The sequence below is a fragment of the Canis lupus genome, chromosome 12, assembly GCF_048164855.1.
Source record: "Canis lupus baileyi chromosome 12, mCanLup2.hap1, whole genome shotgun sequence".
Lineage (NCBI taxonomy): Eukaryota > Metazoa > Chordata > Mammalia > Carnivora > Canidae > Canis > Canis lupus.
Genome location: NC_132849.1, coordinates 26,657,784 through 26,676,839, shown reverse-complemented (window position 1 = coordinate 26,676,839; position 19,056 = coordinate 26,657,784). Strand labels below are relative to the sequence as shown.

Here is a 19,056-nt window from a genome sequence, read left to right as displayed (position 1 = left end):
AGCGGTACTATCTATAAAAGCAAAAACTGGAAGCAAACTCGACGTCTATCAATAGGAGAATGGCCAGCTTGTGGTGTAGTCATGCAATGAAATGTTATAGAGCTGTGAAGGTGAATGAATTAGATCCTGACACCTCAGCATACCTTAGATATCAAAACATAATGATAAGTGAAAAAAGTAAGCTGCAGGTGAATAAACATATGTATAGTAACATTTACATAAAGTTTTACATCATGCAAAGCAAGATTTCATGTTATTTAGGGATACGTAGATATGTAACAAAAGTATTAGGAAACGAATAGGAAAGAGAAATGCTGAATCCAGGATACAATTTACTTCTGGAGGGAGGAGGAGGTCATTAGAAGTAGAGAGAAAACATTCAGAAGAGGAAGTAGCATATGCAACAGTTTGGTGTTTATAGGAATCAGTAAAGGTTTAATGTTGCTAAATCATAACGTGAAAGCAAGGTGGGGAGGTGACAGCAGTAGGAAGATCATGAGATCAAGGTGCCCAGAAGCCTAGTAGTGCTGTTTGACTTTCTCCAATAGACAATGGAAAGTCAGGAATGACTTCTAGATAGAATGCTTTGGCAATAGTATGAAGAGCAGATGGGACTGGTGAAGTCAGAAGGGTAAGTTAGGCATCTTTTGCCATGGTTCTAACAAGAGATGATGATCACCTGAAACTCGGCGAGGGCAGTGTGACAGGAGAGTCTGTCTACTCAAGAGAAACTTTTGCGCCATGTACTAGGAGACATGCCCACCAACAGGAAAATGGGTGGAATATTGGACAGCCCTGAAACAAATAAATAACACCTATATGCAACAGCTTGGCTGATCCTCCAAATGTTGAGAGAAACGAGTTCCAGGAGACTGCATAGAGGAAGCTATCAATCTTATGAAATTCAAAATAAACTTTCTTTAGCCACACGTGTATGTGATAAAGACACATATATGAAAGGAAATGAGGACTACAAACCAGGGTCGTGGTTTCTTCGGGAGATGGGGAATGAGATGAGGTGCGAAGGAGGGGAGACAAGAGTCATTTACGGACCAATGACCACAACGTATCACGACCAAGGCTTTTGCTCACCCTAACCCTGCACGTTGAAGACCCTAACAAAGGAACGACAGATAAAGATGATGTATTTCTCAGATACTTTGGAGGAAGAATCCAGAGGCTTCCAGACTTTTTCCCAGTCGGTTTTTAGATTCACTAACCGCATGCGAGCGGCCACACGCGCTCTCCCTTCCCTCGAACGACGAGGAGACAGCCCCCCGCCCCCGCCGAAGAAAGCGGGAACCACCGGCGCGAGCCACGGTGAGAGCGGAGCCCCGAAGGAGGAGGAGCGAAGGGGGCGGGGCCAGAAGGGGCGGGGCCCGAGGGGCGGGGCCACAGGGCCTCTCTGGACGCGGGGCGGCCTGCGCAAGCGCAATCGCGCGCCTTCCCGCTATGGCGCCGGCGCCGTCCAGTCAGCCGCGGGTGGTGGCGGAGACTTCCCCTCAGGAAGCCCGGTCTCCGCCTCCTCCTCTCACTCCGCCTGCTCGGCGGCGGAGGCGGCGGTGGCGGCAGCTGCTGTCCCTACCTCTCCGCCATCTGCACCCCGGCCTGTCCCCCGGCCGGCGGCGTTAGCGGGGAGGGGGAACAGTAGTTGTAGACGCCCGCCCCTGCCTCAGAGAAGGTGAGTTCCCGCCCCGGCGGCGGGGGCGGCCCGGGCTTCAGCCCCTCAACTCCGCGGCCCGGTGACGGCTGGGCGCGCCCCGAGTGTGCGCCATGGCCGACGGGGTCCGGGCGGGCGTCCACTCGCCTCCCTCAGCCCCGCCGACCCGCCGGAACGTGGCGCCACGGCTCCCAGGCGGAGCGTGGAGCGTGGAGCGTGCAGGGGCCTGGGACGCCGAGGCCGGAGCGGGCAGAGGCGGAAGTGCGGCCCTGGAGTGTCAGGGACGGGGAAGCGGGACTGGTGAGGAAACTCCGAGATGAGGCGAGGAAGGGCCGCAGACGTGCGGGCGAGGAGCCTCGGCTGAGGGCACTTCCACCTCCGGGAAAGTAGGTGTTGAGGCAGGAGTGGAGTTAGGACCTCGCCGAGCCGGGGAGTAGGCGGGGAGCCCAGCCCTGCGGGGGGGCGCCCGCCCGCGCGGAGAGAAGCGCGCAGAGGGTTTTGAGACGCCCCGTGGGAGAGTCTTCCTAGGCTTTTTGAGGGTAGCACCCTGTAGAGCAAGGTCCTCAGATTTTTTAGGCCTCTCTCGATAGCGGCCTGAGCTCAGTACGGATCTGCCAGTGTCCAAGATAGCAAAGCGGACGTGAGGGAGAGCGGTGAAAAACAAGTCCCTGAAGCTCCCGGCAGCAGGGGAAAGCGCTGAGCTCCGTCCGGGTTCGCGCGGAGCTGACTGGGAGTTTTAAAGGGAAAACGAGGGACCGGAGGAGAGGTGGGGTTCAAGAAGAGTCAGGGAGGTGAGGAATTACAAAAGCTGGTTCCTTGGGGATGGTGTCGGGCGGCTGGCAAGTAAGGAAGTTAGGGTTCTGCCCTCCCACCACCACGGGGAGACCCAGGCCTAACCTTCTCGAAGATTACACCTCAAAAGGAACGGCCGGCCTTCCGGTGTCTGAGAGGGACTCTTCGGAGTTGTAGGAGGTACGCATCATCTCAGACACCGGAAGGATTCACAGTCCAAAGCCATTTTGAGTTAAACACTCAAAAATAGAGATCAGGGGCCTGTCATCAAATGTTGGTTCTGAAAACAGTACATTTATTTTTTTTTTTTAAGATTTTATTTATTCATTCATAAGAATACACGGAGAGGAGAGAGCGAGAGAAAGAGAGGCAGAGACACAGGCAGAAGGAGAAGCAGGCTCCATGCAGGGAGCCCAACGTGGGACTCGATCCGCGGTCCCCAAGGTCAGGCCCTGGGCTGACTGCAGCGCTAAACCGCTGAGCCACCCGGGCTGCCCAACAGTACATTTATTTTGACAGCCCTGAGCTTTTTCTAGCAGGAGCTCCAAAGGGGATTGGGTCATCCCAGGATTCCGCCTTAAGCTGTTGGAGACCTGTTAAAATTGGGGCAAGGGGTTTGGAAGAGGTGGTTTCTGGCCAGGGTTTTCACAGTTATCACCAACACGTTACCCCTTAACACAAAAAGTTATTTCTGAATCATCTCAAACATTGTTTGAGTTCTTACAAGTCCTATATACCTATCAACAGCCTGTAAGGAGGTAAGGCTGTAAAGACAGTTTTGGAAATGATTTTAGGTGGTGGAGCTTGATCGCATTGCACATCTCAAGTAAAACATTTAACCATCTTCAGTCTCGTAATTTTTAGTATGCTGTGTTGCCTCATGTTGCTTTCTGTCTCCAGAGCAAAAGACGGTGGAAGCCAAAATATTGTAGAATAATTTAGGTTCCTCTTTTCTGGAGAGAGACATCAATAAATATAATAACTTCTTGAAAATAATTTCATTTTTACCCTCTTTCATGATTATATTCTATTTTTCTGTGCTATTCCATAATCTTTTACATACTTCACTTTGGAGGAATGGCAAAGTAGTTTTTTAAAAAAAAGTGCATACATTTCTTAAAACATTTTTGTAAGCACCTTACAAAAATTTCATACACTAAAAATGGAATTAGAAAGTCATTGCAATCAAATGATGTTCTATTCAAGGTCTCTTAATGAAAGCAACCTTTGGAAGACTAGATTTAGGGTCCTTAGTCAGCCTAGGTTATCGTTCTGAGGAAAAAAATTTGGATTTATTTGTTTTCATACCAAACTTACTGCCCCTCACCAGATAAGCCTGAGCCGTTTATAGGTTTTGAGACTACAATTCAGTTTGGCTCTCATAGCCAGATCGCAGGAAGATTTGGAAACAGTTTCTCATAGAAAAACAGTTTGCCAGATAACATTTTGTGTGTGTGTATGATGACTTTGAATGTGTGTGATTACTTAGGACTTTATACAGTGTCAGTTCACACAATGCTAGCAGTAACCTTTCTATACAACTTCAAGGTGGTATAATGAGAATGCTGGAATAGGGATCTAACAAGTAGTAGGTTCTAGTTAGTGCTAGTTTGTCCACTAGCTATATGACCTGAGAAAAGTCCCCAATTTTTCTTTCAAACTCAAAGTCCCAAATTTATTTTTTGAGATTTGTCATCTGTGGGGAGGGGGAATTGGATTACCCCAGTTGAGTGGTTCTCAACCAGGGGTCTTTTTGCAACCCCACCCCAGAGGACATTTGGCAATGTCTGGAGACATTTTTGATTTCCACCACCGGGCAAGAAGGGGCGTGGTGAGCACAGGTGCTACTTGGCATCTATATGATACAGGGTAGAGATGCTGGCAAACATCCCAAAATGGACAGGGCAGCCTCACTCCCACCCCAACAAATGATTTTCCTACCCAAGATGTCAGTGTCAAGGTTGATCTCTGCACCAACCGAACTTTAAGGTCCTTGACAGCATTGAAATTGTGAACTAACTTGACAGTTCTACATTGATATTCTTTCCATGGATTGGCTGTGTAGAACAGCAGTTCATAAAACATGAAACTTCCAACTGTAATGGCTATCAGGTGACAAAGAGTGATTAAGTCTCTGAGTTAAGACTGAGACCATTCACTAGGATTTGAAAAACAAAATATAATTCTTTACCTAAAAAATTACCTTTTGTCTCTTTATTTTGAGTAAATATCCTCATTAACTGTTCAGTTAACTGCTACCTAACAAATGGTCACTATTTGGTATATTATAGTATTTAAAACAATGGTGGGAGTCCATATATTTTTAGTTGAGATATTTGTAAAAGCCCTAAATAATTGCCGGTCAAAATAGTACATAAGAAGAGGGGGGAAAATATTACTTGTTACTTATCCGGTATTTTTTTTTTCTTAAACAACTTTTGCAAAAGGTATGAAAGAATTATCATGCATCTAGTTACTAAAATTCCAGTCACTCAAGATCCTGATAGGACTATTAACTGATTTGAAGAACATCTTCTAATCCATTTTCACCTATAGCTCCTCTAAGAGGAGCTCTTCTGATTTGGACTTGATAATGAACAGATGTAAGGATTAAATATTGGCAAACAGGAAATATATATAAGGTGTAAGATTACAAACCGGAAATTGAGAAATTAGACTTCCATCACAGAAACCTAAAGAAATACCACTTAACCAGACTTCTATGAAAAGAAATATACATAGAATTTATGGTGAAGGTGTCATAAGATTTTCCAGGACACTTTGTAATTCATTCAGTGAGGTTTCTCAATATTTTTGACACTCAAAAAAAATTTTCACTCAGTAATGATATTCCTGAGGGATTAGTAAAAACAAAGCCACAACAGACAATTCTTGCTTATTTGCTTCTCTTAAAAAAAAAAAAATTAAATGGGCTCAGTTTTAGAATAAAGGATATTTTTGACTCCTCATGGAATCATTAACCCATTTACATAGCAATTGCCTAAAAATGTTTTCCTTTGTTTTCATGATATTAAGCAGAGATTTAGATCAAATGACAGAAAAATCTAGCTAATAGCTAACATGTTAACATTTATTCAGAAAACATTGAGTTTCTGCTATGTACCAGGTACTCAGCTCAGTACTAAGGACATACAAATGAATTAGGCACAGCCCTTTTAAAGAGCTTAGTATTAATGTTAGTGAAATTAGGAAAAAAAGTGGAGAAAATTCAGGGTTTTTTTAAACCTAAGAAAAGTTTATTTCTCTCTCAAATTACAGTAAAGCTGAATGCTCCAGAGCTGGTTTGGCTGCTTTGCCATTCCTGACACACAACTCTATCTCTGAGTCTGAAATGGCTGCAGAGGAAATGTAGGATAGTGGTGTAAGGCAGTCAAATTCTCCGTAGTGGGGTGGGGAGAAGACCCATTAATTGACAACCTCTAAAATTGGTAAGCAGCAGCAGGGTGAATGCATTAGAGAAAATGCAGCTGTAAATGCGGATTAGCCAGGACTCCTGAAATAATAAGGAGTAGTTCATTGTTTTTTGTAAATTTGTGCTCTGCCCAAGACCTATTTGCCACATGCACACCAGAGCACATTATGTTGTAAATCTAATGTTGACAGCTGGATAGAATGGTTGAGGAGGAAGATGTCCGGAGAGACATTAATGATTATTTGTTTCAGATTTGTTGCCTTTATTAGCTGTCAATATGTGAAAATATTAACTAAGCATGTTAAAACAAGTAATAAGATTTCCATTACTAACTTCATCAAGTATATGTTAGGGCATGAGCAATGGGGCATGAGCATCCCTTCTTACAGACCTATTCACATTTACTAACCCTTTGGAAGGAATGGAATGCATTTGGTGGCATCCTGATGTAGGATGTCTGCCTGAGTCCAAGTAAAATTAACTTCACAAGCAGAATCCTTGAGCTAGCTAGCCATTGATGTTCAGACTTAGAGACATAAATGTTAAATGTCTATAAATGTGAAGTACTCCCAATTAATGATTTTCTTAATTATTTTGTATTTTATCATTGGAAATATGCCATGGTAGTAAATAAACCCTTAATTATTTTTGTGATTTGTTGTATTAGTGTGAAATAGCTAGAGCTTAGCAAACTCCTAGATCAGATACTAATCTCATTTCCTAAAAAGGCAAGGTTAATAACCAAAATAGCTAAGAGTATTTTTTATGGTAACAGGTACAGGGATGCATTTCTATTACAATTAGATCTCTAGGGACACCTGGGTGGCTCAGCGGTTAAGCGTCTCCCTTTGGCTCCAGGTGTGATCCTGGAGTCCCCTGATCGACTTCCACATTAAGCTTCCTACATGAAGCCTGCTTCTCCCTCTGCCTATGTCTCTCTCATGAATAAATGAATAAAATCTTTAAAAAAAATCTCTAAAAAACAGGTAAAAAGAAAGAAAAACATGCAAAGATAACAACTACAAAAGATAGCAAAGGTAAGACAGAATCCATTACCTAGTGTCCTAAAACTTAATGCGATTCTCTGCTTATCTTTCCTGAGATTATAATAATGTTAAAAGATTGCAAAACTCAAGAGCAGGAACAAGGAAGGATATCCATTCTTACCACTTCTATTCAGTATCCTGCCGAAGGTCCTAGCCAGTACAGTCAGACAAGAAAAGCAAAAGGAGTTCAGATTGGAGAGAAAGAAGTAACACTGTCTTTATTTGCAGATGATATGATCATATATGTAGGAAACAGCAAGGAATCTAGGAAAAGGCTACTAGAATAAGTTTAACAAGGAAGTAAAATACAAGGTCCATATACAAAATAAATGGTATTTCTGAATGTTAGCAACAAACAAGTTTAGATTTTAAAAAATACTATTTACTAATACATTAAGAAAAAATACTTTTAGATAGTTTTAATCGAATTCATCTCTGAGAGAAAGATGCAAATAATGGAAAAATACAAGATGTCTCCTAATACTTCTTAGTGAATTAGATTTAAAAGTATAAGATGATGCCATTTATTTGGTGTATTTTTTAAGGGGGAAGAATCGAACTAAAAGTAACCAAATCAACATCCTAATCCTAATTTTGCCCATTTTTCTCTTCAGAAATATTTAATAAACATTTTTTAAGACCTTCATGCTGTATGAGGTTTAAATGCCATGGCACAACACAAATGATGTGGGGCATAAAATTTTTTAATAAGATTTTTCACTTAAAATCAGTTGATTTATTCACCAAACCTGAGACTTATTAAGAACATTTTATATAGTGCCAAAGTTCAGGTTTTACAATTTCTAAATGAGTGGGTGGAATGGAACAAGTTCTCTCTTGACAGTTCTAGAAATAAAGTAGAGCGGTTCTTAGTTTTTTATTAAGATATGAAGCTCTATTTGGCAGTTTTGAATTATGAGTAATTCATATTACTCATGTGTTTCATATTTAACACAATAGTTGATGTATGGTGTTTTAACTTCCACAATGGCTTTCCATGTTTTTACTGAAATAAAGACCAAGCCTCCAGCTATTGAATAACCTACATAGTTTCATTTCTCTGAAATAAAAGATACCATATTCTTGCTTTTTTCACTATGATATATTTCCTAGAGGTAAATGAGCAAGTAAATAGCATTATGAGTGTTCATCTATAAGTTTGTGGTATATGTGCAGTATAAATAGGAAGTTTTCAGAATTTTGTTAGATTTTTTTCCAAAAATATTAGAAATGAGTTTTGGTCAAGACAAACTGTTTCTTGCTTAGGACCTTGTACCAGCCTATAAATAGTAAAATTAGCTAGTATCTTAGGTCTGCTTGATACTCCATACTCCTATGAGTATTAAAATATACATGACACACATTAACAGGATATAAACTGAAATCTTCAAAAAATTGGTTCAAAATCGGCAATCATAAAAGACAATATTGACTGATCAAATCTAACTTTTAGCTTTCATTTTAATTTTATTTTTAAGATTTACTTATTTTAGAGAGAGGGGGGGAGAGGGAGAGAAAATCCCAGGCAGCAGGGAGACTGTCTCGGGGCCCGATCTCATGACCCCGAGATCATGACCTGAGCCATTATCAAGAATCAGACACTTGACTAAGCCACCCAAGTGCCCCTCAGCTTTCATTTTTAAAAAGTCCCTCTAAAACATGAGTTAGCTTGAAATAAAAATTATTAGGTACTCCTGTCAGGCACTCCTGCTCTGTTTACATATAACCTTTCCTTTATTTGGCTTTCTGTAGTTACTAGAATGCTTGGGAGAACATTTCACTATGTCAGTTAAATAAATGAAATCCTAAATAACAATGAAAGTAGCTCATTCATTCAGCACTTACCATGGGCCATATACCGTTCTAAGCATTTTACATGTATTCATTTCCTTAAGGCTCACAACTCTTTTGAGGTGTATGTTATATCCCTATTTTAAAGATGAGGAACTTAAGGCACAGAGAGGTTGAGAAATTTAACCGAGCCTACACAGCTAATAAGTGCCAGAACTGACTCCAGAGTCCCTATGTCTGGCTCCTAGGAGCAGTGAGATAAGTGACATAATATACCGGCAGTAGTTCTGCATAAGTGAATTGGCCTTTGTTAGGTGAACAATCTTTCTGGAAACAAAGCCAACATTTAACAATCCAGTTTAACAAATTAAGGTAAAATTATTCCTTTCCAAAAATGTCTGTTACAGATCTTTAAGCTCCTCTGATACACTTTATTGAGATACACTGTACTTAAAATATACACATACTTAAAGTATACAAGGCAGTAATTTTTTGACAGGTATATACTCCCACACAACCATTTGTAAACAATAAATGCCAGATATTTCCATCAACAACAAAAGCTTTCTCAGGCCTCTTTATAATCCATCCCTCCCTCCACCTCTGTCCCCAACAACCACTAATCTACTTTCTATTACTATAGATTAGTTTATATGTCTAGGACTTTTTACAAATATAGAATCATGCTCTTGTGTCTTGCAGGAAGCATGGTTTTGAGATCATCCACATTGTGTGCATATTTTTGTTTCTTTTTGTTGCTGAATAATTCTATTATATAGATACACCATGTTTTGTTTATCCATTAGCCTATTGGCAGACCTTAGGGTTGTTTCAGTTTTGGGCTATTAAAAATCTGCAATGAATACTCATGTACAGGTCTTTGCAGAGATGTATCTTTTCATTTCTCTTGGGCTAATACAAGTGAAATGGCTGGGTCATATGGTAGATGTTTAATTTTTTTTTTTTTTTTAAGATTTTATTCACTAGAGACACATAGAGACACAGGCAGAGGGAGAAGCAGGCTCCATGTAGGGAGCCTGATGCGGAACTCAATCCCAATCCTGAACTCCAGGATCACACCCTGGGCTGAAGGCAGGCGCTAAACCACTGAGCCACCCAGGGATCCCCTGTTTAATGTTTAAAGAAAGTATCAAACTGCTTTGTAAAGCTGTACTATTTTAAATTCTAACTAATTGTTTAATATCCTTACCAACTTCTGGTATTATCAATCCTATTAATTTTAATCATTTCCAGTGATGATGTTAGGGTTTTAAATTGCATATATATTTTTTTGAGGTGTCCAGATATTTTGCCCATGTTAATATGGATTTGTCTTATCAAGTCATAAGAGTTCTTTATATATTCTAGATATAAGTCCTTTGTCTGATATGTGAGATGGGAATATTTTCTCCTGTTTTATGGCTTGCTTTTCATTTTAACTTTAGAGCCATATGTAATTAAGTTATATACCTTAAAACAACTCAAGTAATTTAGAGAGATACTATATATAATAGAGAAATTTTAAAATATTCATCATCCTTTCTAAAATGTTTTTGATTAACAGTTCTTAAACTCATATTTTTTTTTAGATTTATTCATTTGAGAGAGAGAGAGAGAGCATGAGCAGGAGTGGGGGGAATTGGCAGAGAGAGAGGAAGAAGTAGGCTCCCCACTGAGCAGGCAGCTGGACACAGGCCTCCATCCCTGGACCCTAGGATCATGACCTGGGCTGGAGGCAGACACCTAACCAACTGAGCCATCCCGGCATCCTGAACTCATAATATTTTTAAGCAAACTTTTTTTTACTCTATATACTGGTAACTGAAAATTAAGCTTAATTTGAAGATACCCTGTAGAACCTTTAAATCAACTTTTTATGGAGTTTTTAGTTACAGAGTAATGTTACTTGCAGAAATTAATACAGATGTGTGCAGAGAGCAAAATGTTAAATGTCTCTTACTCCTTTCCTAAACCCATTTCCCAAGCCCCATTAAGTTTAGTGTATATCTTTTCTGATTTTTTTCCTGTGGGTATTGGATACAAGATTAGACTGTCAAATCAAACTAACACAAATCAGTAATATTACCTAGTATCAAGGTTTACTACATATTTCAAGGATACAAGCAATCAGACAACTCTAAAGAAGCAGAGATATTTAGAACATGAAAGATGGCTCCTCAAACTATGTTTTCCTACGTTAGTCATGCATCTCTGGCCCAAAATAATAGATGAGGTTTCTAAGTGAGGGTCACCTCACACAAAGTATTTAAATTATGAATCATCTTCATTTATGTAATATTCCTTGGAGTGCTTTGCCTCATAGGTCCTGAATTTATTTACTATAGATAATCCTTAATCAGAGACGTCTTGCTAAGGGTATGTCAAAGATAAATTCCCCTTCTCCTAGCTAATAGCATTCATTGGTCTTTTAGTCAGGGGTCCAGAAGTCACCTGCCTTCTTCCCTCACCCCTCCCCGCCCCCAGAAAGGAAGTTAATGGACTGCAGCCTAGCTACTTTGACTCCTTTATACATATATGAATATACATATATGAATATATTTAGTTTTTGGTTCTGTATGTTGAGTGTTTTTATATTAAAATTGGGTCTTAGATTGATCAGTAGATGGGTAAATAGGTAGATAGATAGACTTCTACATCGTTTTTCCCCATTAATATATCATGGACATTTCTCCATGACAGTATATGTGGTTCCAACGCATTCATTTAAATGGCTGCATAGGGGGACACCTGGGTGCCTCAGCAGTTGAGCATCTGCCTTTGGCTCAGGGCGTGATCCCGGAGTCCCGGGATCGAGTTGTGCATCAGGCTTCTGCATGGAGCCTGCTTCTCCCTCTGTTTATGTCTCTGCTTCTCTGTCTGTGTCTCTGGTGAACAAATAAAATCTTAAAAAAAATAATAAAATGGCTGCATAGAAAGTACAACTTTGATGTTCCATGATTGGTATCAGAAAAGATATACACTCATACTGGTAACCCAGTAACTTCTCTTTCAAAATGGTATTTTCTGGACTAAATAAAACTATATTACCATATTAAAGACTAGAGGCTTCCTAAATGTTTTCATACTGAAATTTCATTGTAATTAGCAAAAAAGCTAGTATATAGCCTTGAAACCTCTCAGGAAGTTAAGATTTGAGATGATATATGAAATGATATCTATTTAAAGTTTGAAAATATTATCTTAGGGCACCTGGGTGGCTCATTCGGTTAAGCATCTGCCTTCAGCTCAGGTCATGATCCCAGGATCCCGGGTTGGAGCCCCACATCAGGCTCTTTGTTCAGCAGGAAGCCTGCTTCTCCCTCTCCCTCTGCCTGCTGTTCTCCTTGCTTGTACTCTCTCTTTCTCTGTCAATAAATAAATCTTAAAAAAATATATTACCTTAAATATTTAATATAATCTTCTATCTTATCTCCCTTTATTTTATTCATAGATACCATGTTGAATGAATAAATATTGAACTTTTACAGATACCCTTTGTAAAAGGCATATGGGGAGTAGTGATATAGTTTGAATTGCAAAGGATTTGACATTATGAGGTGGGTTGAAACTAGAGATCTTCTAGATCATAGGATTATTTCTACTGAAGCTGATACTTTGACTTGTGAGTGAGCAAAACTCTATTCCTAAACTCTTCATCTAGACTAAATATATTAAAAATCATGAATACTATCTGCAAATTTAGAGGTGGAGATTTGGGATCACTTTGTTCTAAAACAAAACATTTATTATTCTGGGGTAAAATACATGCTCAGAGAGTTAGCCTAACTTTCAGACTTACAGGAAGTGAAATAATAAGAAATTGGAGATGGATTTCTGACATGATGGATCTATGTTGATAGTAAAATTCTAAACTTTGAACTATTTAATGTAATTAAATATAATTAAATTATAACAAGATTGTACTTGGTTTCAGATGACTGGGAATGGAGTATTACACAGAAATCGATTTGGGGATCTCTGCATCGTGTTTTTTAGCTTGCTGATTGTTGCACAGTTTCACCATGTGGGGAAAGTTCATGCTAGAAAACTGAAGCAATTAATGGGTGACTATGATCAGATTTCTTCACCAAGTTCTCAGCCTGATACGAGTAAGTTCCATTCACCTCTTTATTGATCTGTGCATGACCTGTGGGCTGTGGGAACTGACTTTTTTCATTTAGCATGCCTTCAGGGTTTATCCATGTTGTATCATGTATCAGCACTTCATTCCTTTTTATTGCCGAGTAATATTCCATTGTATGAATATACTGCATTTTATGCATTCAGCAGTTCATGGATATTGAGTTGTTTCTACCTCTTAGCTGTTATGAATATTGCTGCTGTGCACATTTCTGTACAAGTTTTTGTGTGAGCATAGGTTTTCAGTTCTCTTGGGTATGTACCTAGGAGTGAAATTGTTGGGTCATGCAGTAACACTTTTTATGTTTTGAGGAATTGCCGTACTGTTTTCTTTTTTCCGGTGGTTATTCATAAAATTATTAATCAAAACAGCAAAAGTAGATTTACAAAACAGCAAAAGTAGATTCACATAGCAATAACAAAACAGGAAGGAAATGAAATGCTTAAGAGACATCTTGAAAAGTCTCAAAGAAATACAGAGTAGGCTAAAAATCTACTATGGTTGCATAACAGGTTGTATTCATTCCTGCATTTTTCTCAGTAAGTTCTTCCTTATATTTGCCTTTCTCTTTTCCAACTTGTCAAGATTTGGCTTTGCATTCAAGAATTTTATTCTGATCTTTGTCCAGTTTTAGCCTGGTGATAACCATCTTGCTTGGGTGAGTGTCCACATGGACAGTTGTGCCATTAGCCTTCTCACGTTGTACTCACTTGGTATAGATGACCTATTTCTTTTTGTATGACTGGACTGCCTGGCTAATTTGCTAACCTTTATAGTGTCCTTGAACTGCCTGGACCCCATCATCCCTGCAGATGGGCCTGGAGTAGATGTTGTACTTTTCCCACAGCTCCTTGGAAAGTAGGAAAAACGTGATCTTCCTGCGCATGTGCAGGGGAGATTTAAGTGGCATTTGGGGGTTTTTGCTACCATCTGAAGTCACAAAAGGGTGGAACTTCATGGTGACTGTCTACCTGGCTCTGGGTAGGCTCAGACCTGTGTGTACAGGGCCAGAAGCCCTTGCTGTTTCTCAAAATAGCTGCACATTTTATCTCCCCACAAGCAACGAATGAAGTTACCAACTTTTCCACATCCTTGCCAACACTTAATATCATCTACCTCTTATTTATTATAGCCATCTTTGTGGGTATGAAGTATAAAAGTTTTTTAAACATAAAAGTAGAGAAAATAGTGTAATGAACCTTCATATACCCATTATCCAGTTTCAACAATTATCAATGTCTTTTTAATCTTGTTAGTGACTTTGTAAAAATAGCTTTATCGAGGTACAGTTAATGTATAATAAACTATGTATTTAAAATACATATTTTGATTGGTTTTGACAGACATATATATATCTTCAAGTGATCAGTGTACAAAACATGCATCCAGACCTCAAAAAGTGCCCTTTATAATCATCCCACCCACCCCTTCCTGCTTCATCCCCAAGCAAAAACTATTACTATACATTAGTTTGCATTTTCTAGAGTTTTATGGAATTGAATCATATATTATATACTCTTTCTGTCAGGCTTCTTTCACTCAGCATAATTATTTTGAGATTCATCCATGTTGTTGACTGTATCAATGATCCATTCCTTTTTATTGCTGATAATATTTCATTGTATGTATATATCACTATTTGATTGTTCCATTTACCTGTTGATCATCATTTTGGTTTTTTCCCTTTCTGGGACTATTATAAATAAAATTACTGTGGACATTCATGTATCAGTCTTTGTATGGACATATATTTCCTTTTCTTTTGGGAGAAATATCTAGGAATGGAATAACTAGATCATACTTAGTGGTTGTACCATTTTACATCCCTAACAAGCAATTTATGAGAATTCTAATTGTTCCATATCCTCACCAACACCACTGAGGTCTTTTGATCTCAGTCACCGTAGTGAATGTTCCTGTTCATAGTAGTGTCTCATTGTGGTTTTTAATGGACATTGACTCCATGACTAATGGTATCTTCTCATGTGTTCATTGGCCATTTGTGTGGATTCTTTTCTGAAGTGTCTGTTTAAATCTTTTGCCTATATTTAATCAAATATTTGTTACATTATTCTGTTAGAATTTTTATATATTTAAGTTGAATAGGAGCTAAATTTTCTGACTCGCCAACTGAGGCTTCATTTAGACTTTATTATTAATCTCAAATTTCCAGAAAAGATAGCTGATTATTAGTGACCCTGGAGTGCTATTATCAGGTTTTTTTCTTTCAATTAAAGGGGAGAAATGTTCTCTTCTACATGGGTTATGCTGCCTTCTAATTTTGGGAGACAGAGTGTATCACCAAAAATATCTAGGGCATTGTCGTCTTGTAGTGTATTTTCAACTATATTTGCACTTACGCAGGATTTGAGGGAGGGGAAATCAGGAATAGTGCTGCCTCCACCAAAATTATCAAACAAGCCAACAAAAAACTAGCCTATCGGCTCTATATTCCTCCTGAAACTTTGCTCTGCATCAGTCTGACCCTCTCTCAGCTTTCACCTCTATTTCCTCCCTTAACGCTCCCACCAGTACTTTAATAGAGAACAAACCAGAAGACTTCTAGAATGCTTTTTTCACCAATCAGAACTAACAGAATGAAATCCAAGCCCTGTACGGAAGGTACAGAACTCTGTTCCCTCATCTTCCCTCATGCCCCGTACTAAAGAGTAGTTTCATCTCATAGCTGAATTTCTAATTTCCAGCATTCCCAAACTATTTTGTAAATATCCTTTTATTAAGTCTTAGAGTACTCTAGTCAGGTAAGTATGTGTTTATTTTATTTTGTTTGAGTAAACTGAAGATTTTAAAGATTAAATTACCCCTCTGTGGTCTATTACTTTTCTTAGAAAACAATATACAAGAAACTGATTAAATCAGAACTTTAGAAATCATATGAGCATGTGATCAGGCCATCTATCAGGGATGTGTAGTTCTTATCCATACATCCCTATATGCCTTATATTTTTAGCCATACAACAGAACCCTATATGCCATCTCCCTTCTGCCTTCTTCATCCCATCTCTGAGAAAGATAGAGTTATTTGTGAGTAGCCCAGGAGATATTTAACTATCCTAATGCACCTTTTTGACATATAATGTCATGATATTTAACTTTTATGCTGAATTAGGTTTTAATTCGTTTGGGCTTCTTTGTTTTGTTTTTTTGACACTCTCTTCAAGAGCTTAGAAAATATTCAGAATGAAATAATCTAGTAAGAAGAGTTTTCTCCCATCTTCTCTACAGAGAATCCCTTGTCAACCCAATGAAGCATTCAAAGAAGACCTATGACTCTTTTCAAGATGAACTTGAAGATTATATCAAAGTGCAGAAAGCTAGAGGCTTAGAGCCAAAGACTTGTTTCAGAAAGTTGAGAGAGGACTGTTGGGAAACTTGTAGGTACAAAGAGGCTGATTACAGACCAAGGTATAGAATGTTTGATCGAAGACTCTCATCTGAAACTGTGCAGACCTACCCAAGATCATGCCCTAGTTCACAAAAAGTGGAAAACCGGTTACCTCAGTGGCTACCAGCTCATGCCAGCAGGCTAAGACTTGGCTCCCTGAGCTACTGTCAGTTCACCAGGGACTGTTTCTCAGAAACACCAGCACCCCTGAACGTTAGTCAGCAAGAGTATAACTGTAGCTCATACAGCATAGAATCTGGAGTTCACAAGCACCTCTCCTCAGAAAACAGTGCCAGTCATAAACAGCTACCTCAGAAGGGGAAAAGGCACCCAGAGGAAGGCAGAAAAAAACCAGAGGAGGAACAGCCCAAGCATAAGAGAAAAAAAGGTTGTGAGGAACCAGATTTAGACAAACACAAGAACTTCCAAAGAAACAAAACACAGATGGAAACAGTCAGGGTCAATACAGAAAAGCTTAAGAATCGAAAGGAGAAAAAAAGTCGAGATGTAGCCTCTAAGAAAGAGGAACGGAAGCGTAGGAAAGAGAAAAAGGAACAAGGTAAAGAGAAGACAGAGGAGGAAATGCTTTGGGACCAGTCTATCCTGGGATTTTGAAGCTCTTGAGTTGGTTCTCCCAAGGTTAAATTGAAAAAACAGTTGAGGAGCTTGGTTTTATGACATTTGTGTTCAGATTGATTATTTCATGTGAACAGGTACCTTAACTTCTTTAAGTCTAACGACAGGCCAGGGGAACGGAACGTACTTAATACGCTTACTCTCCAACATGGAAATTACTTTTCTTCATTTTCTAAAAGCATCCTTACATTTTTCTTATATAATATAATTTCCCTTAATGAGAGTGCCTCTGCTTTTACTCATGAAATTGCTATAGAAGTATTTTTCCCTTGGGAGGTCATTTATTTTAAATTGGAGAATTAATAGGCTTTGCAGAATCTATTTCTTGATTGGGTTTGTTTTAGTTTTGGATAGGGTATTTTTATATTCATTAGTTTTCTCTGTGACACAATTTAGACTGACTTTTCTTTTTAAAATCTAACTTGCAGTGTATTTTCTAGTGGAAAATAAAATACATTAAATAATAATAATCTGAGGTTACATATAGTTTTAAAATTTTCAAAGAGTCTTGATACAAAATCAGTTTATATTCTGGAAATATTTATAATAAAGTGTTCTAATTTCTGCATTTTGTTGTTCTGTGTCAATGATCTGTTCCCATTCAACAATTTTTTTTTTTTTTGAAAGAGAAATAGCTGAGCAATGTGTACCTAAGAGGCAAGATATTTTGGGTAGGTCACACTTTACAGTTGTAAAAATTCTTTACTATACCTTGCTTATTCATATTTAAACCCACTTTTAGGGATCCCTGGGTGGTGCAGTGGTTTGGCGCCTGCCTTTGGCCCAGGGCGCGATCCTGGAGACCCGGGATCGAATCCCACGTCGGGCTCCCGGTGCATGGAGCCTGCTTCTCCCTCTGCCTGTGTCTCTGCCTCTCTCTCTCTCTCGCTCTCTGTGACTATCATAAATAAATAAAAATTTAAACAACAAAAAAATAAACCCACTTTTAAGCATAGAAATCTGTTAATGACCACAGTTTTTTCCAAATAGATGAAATTGAAGAGAGAGGAATTTATAAGTAATAAAATGCTAGTAGATTATTCTTTTGTAACCAGTGTTGTCATTCTGATAATCCCCTTTTTTATGGAAAGCATATCAAGTTTTTGAGCATCAATACCTTGTAGAATAAATAATGGCCTGAGAATCCCAGAATTCTAGTCTCAGTTATGCCACCAGTATGTGACCTAGAGAGAGTCACTTAACTTCATTTTTCTCATTATCAAATATGACTGGATGGATTGGCCTCTAAAATATCTTGGATAACAAAATTCTGTGATACGAAAACTCTCTTTGTATTCACAATGCTGTGCTTACACATCCGTTTTAATTTTAACGTTAGGATTAATTTGTTAAAGCCACTTTTAGCTTATATGCTTAAAGATACGTAATATATATATTATGTATATATGTTAAAATATAATAAATATATAATATTTATTATAATAATAATATAATAAAATATATAAATATATGTATTCCCCACACACACCCCCAACCTATCCCCTTGCATGTAACCAGTCTCCCTACCCTTACTGGGCTGCTGCCTTACTCAGCCCTGACCCTTCTCTAGGTCACCACCTTGCCTAGTCTCCTACCTCCCTGGGCCCCAAATAGCAAAGAAGGAAAGAAGAAGTGAAGGGAGGGAGAGAGGGTAGATGGCCCATTTTATTTTATTATTTTATTTTAAAGATTTTATTTATTCATGAGTGATACACAGAGAGAGGCAGAGACACAGGCAGAGAGAGAAGCCGGTTCCTCACAGGGAGCCCAATGTGGGACTTGATCCCAGAACCCTGGGATCATGCCCTGAGCCAAAAGCAGATGCTCAAACACTAAGCCACCCAGGCGTCCCGACCCAATTTATTTTAAACTAATGACCACAAACCTCCAATCCATTGAGTTTCCATATTAAGTTTCCACTCAAAGATACCATTTTTATACTCTTCTCTCTCCTCAAACCTTTCTCTTCCTTGTGCCTCCCATATAGGCGTCCTTTCTCAGCTGGTCACCTCACTTCACACTTTAGTGAGAAAATAGAAGCTTTCAGAGGGGGACTTAACTCATTGTTGTACCACCAGATTTATAAACTTACCTCAAGGACTCTACTCTGTCTTCTGTCCTGCTACAACAAAGGTGTCCTGCTCTTACTAA

At 39.0% G+C, this 19,056-nt stretch overlaps 1 protein-coding gene and 1 pseudogene across 5 annotated transcripts; one reads left to right on the top strand and one right to left on the bottom strand.

The window, feature by feature from the left end:
* The first annotated feature begins 1,436 nt into the window (after positions 1 to 1,436).
* On the top strand, positions 1,437 to 17,473 carry KRCC1 (lysine rich coiled-coil 1). 5 transcript variants are annotated; one of them, XM_072770128.1, is made up of 4 exons: positions 1,438 to 1,681; positions 2,766 to 2,896; positions 12,719 to 12,831; positions 16,110 to 17,473. In XM_072770128.1, exon 4 carries the CDS (start codon positions 16,129 to 16,131, stop codon positions 16,882 to 16,884), a length of 756 nt encoding a protein of 251 aa, XP_072626229.1. In that variant the 5' UTR covers positions 1,438 to 1,681; positions 2,766 to 2,896; positions 12,719 to 12,831; positions 16,110 to 16,128; the 3' UTR covers positions 16,885 to 17,473. The 5 variants fall into 5 exon arrangements, with proteins under 5 accessions (XP_072626226.1, XP_072626229.1, XP_072626228.1 ...); XM_072770126.1 differs by having other exon boundaries at positions 1,439 to 1,681; positions 12,657 to 12,831; XM_072770125.1 differs by lacking the exon at positions 2,766 to 2,896 and having other exon boundaries at positions 1,437 to 1,681; positions 12,657 to 12,831.
* Positions 13,348 to 13,821, bottom strand: LOC140600789 (ribosomal protein uL24-like pseudogene; annotated as a pseudogene).
* Positions 17,474 to 19,056: the final 1,583 nt, after the last annotated feature.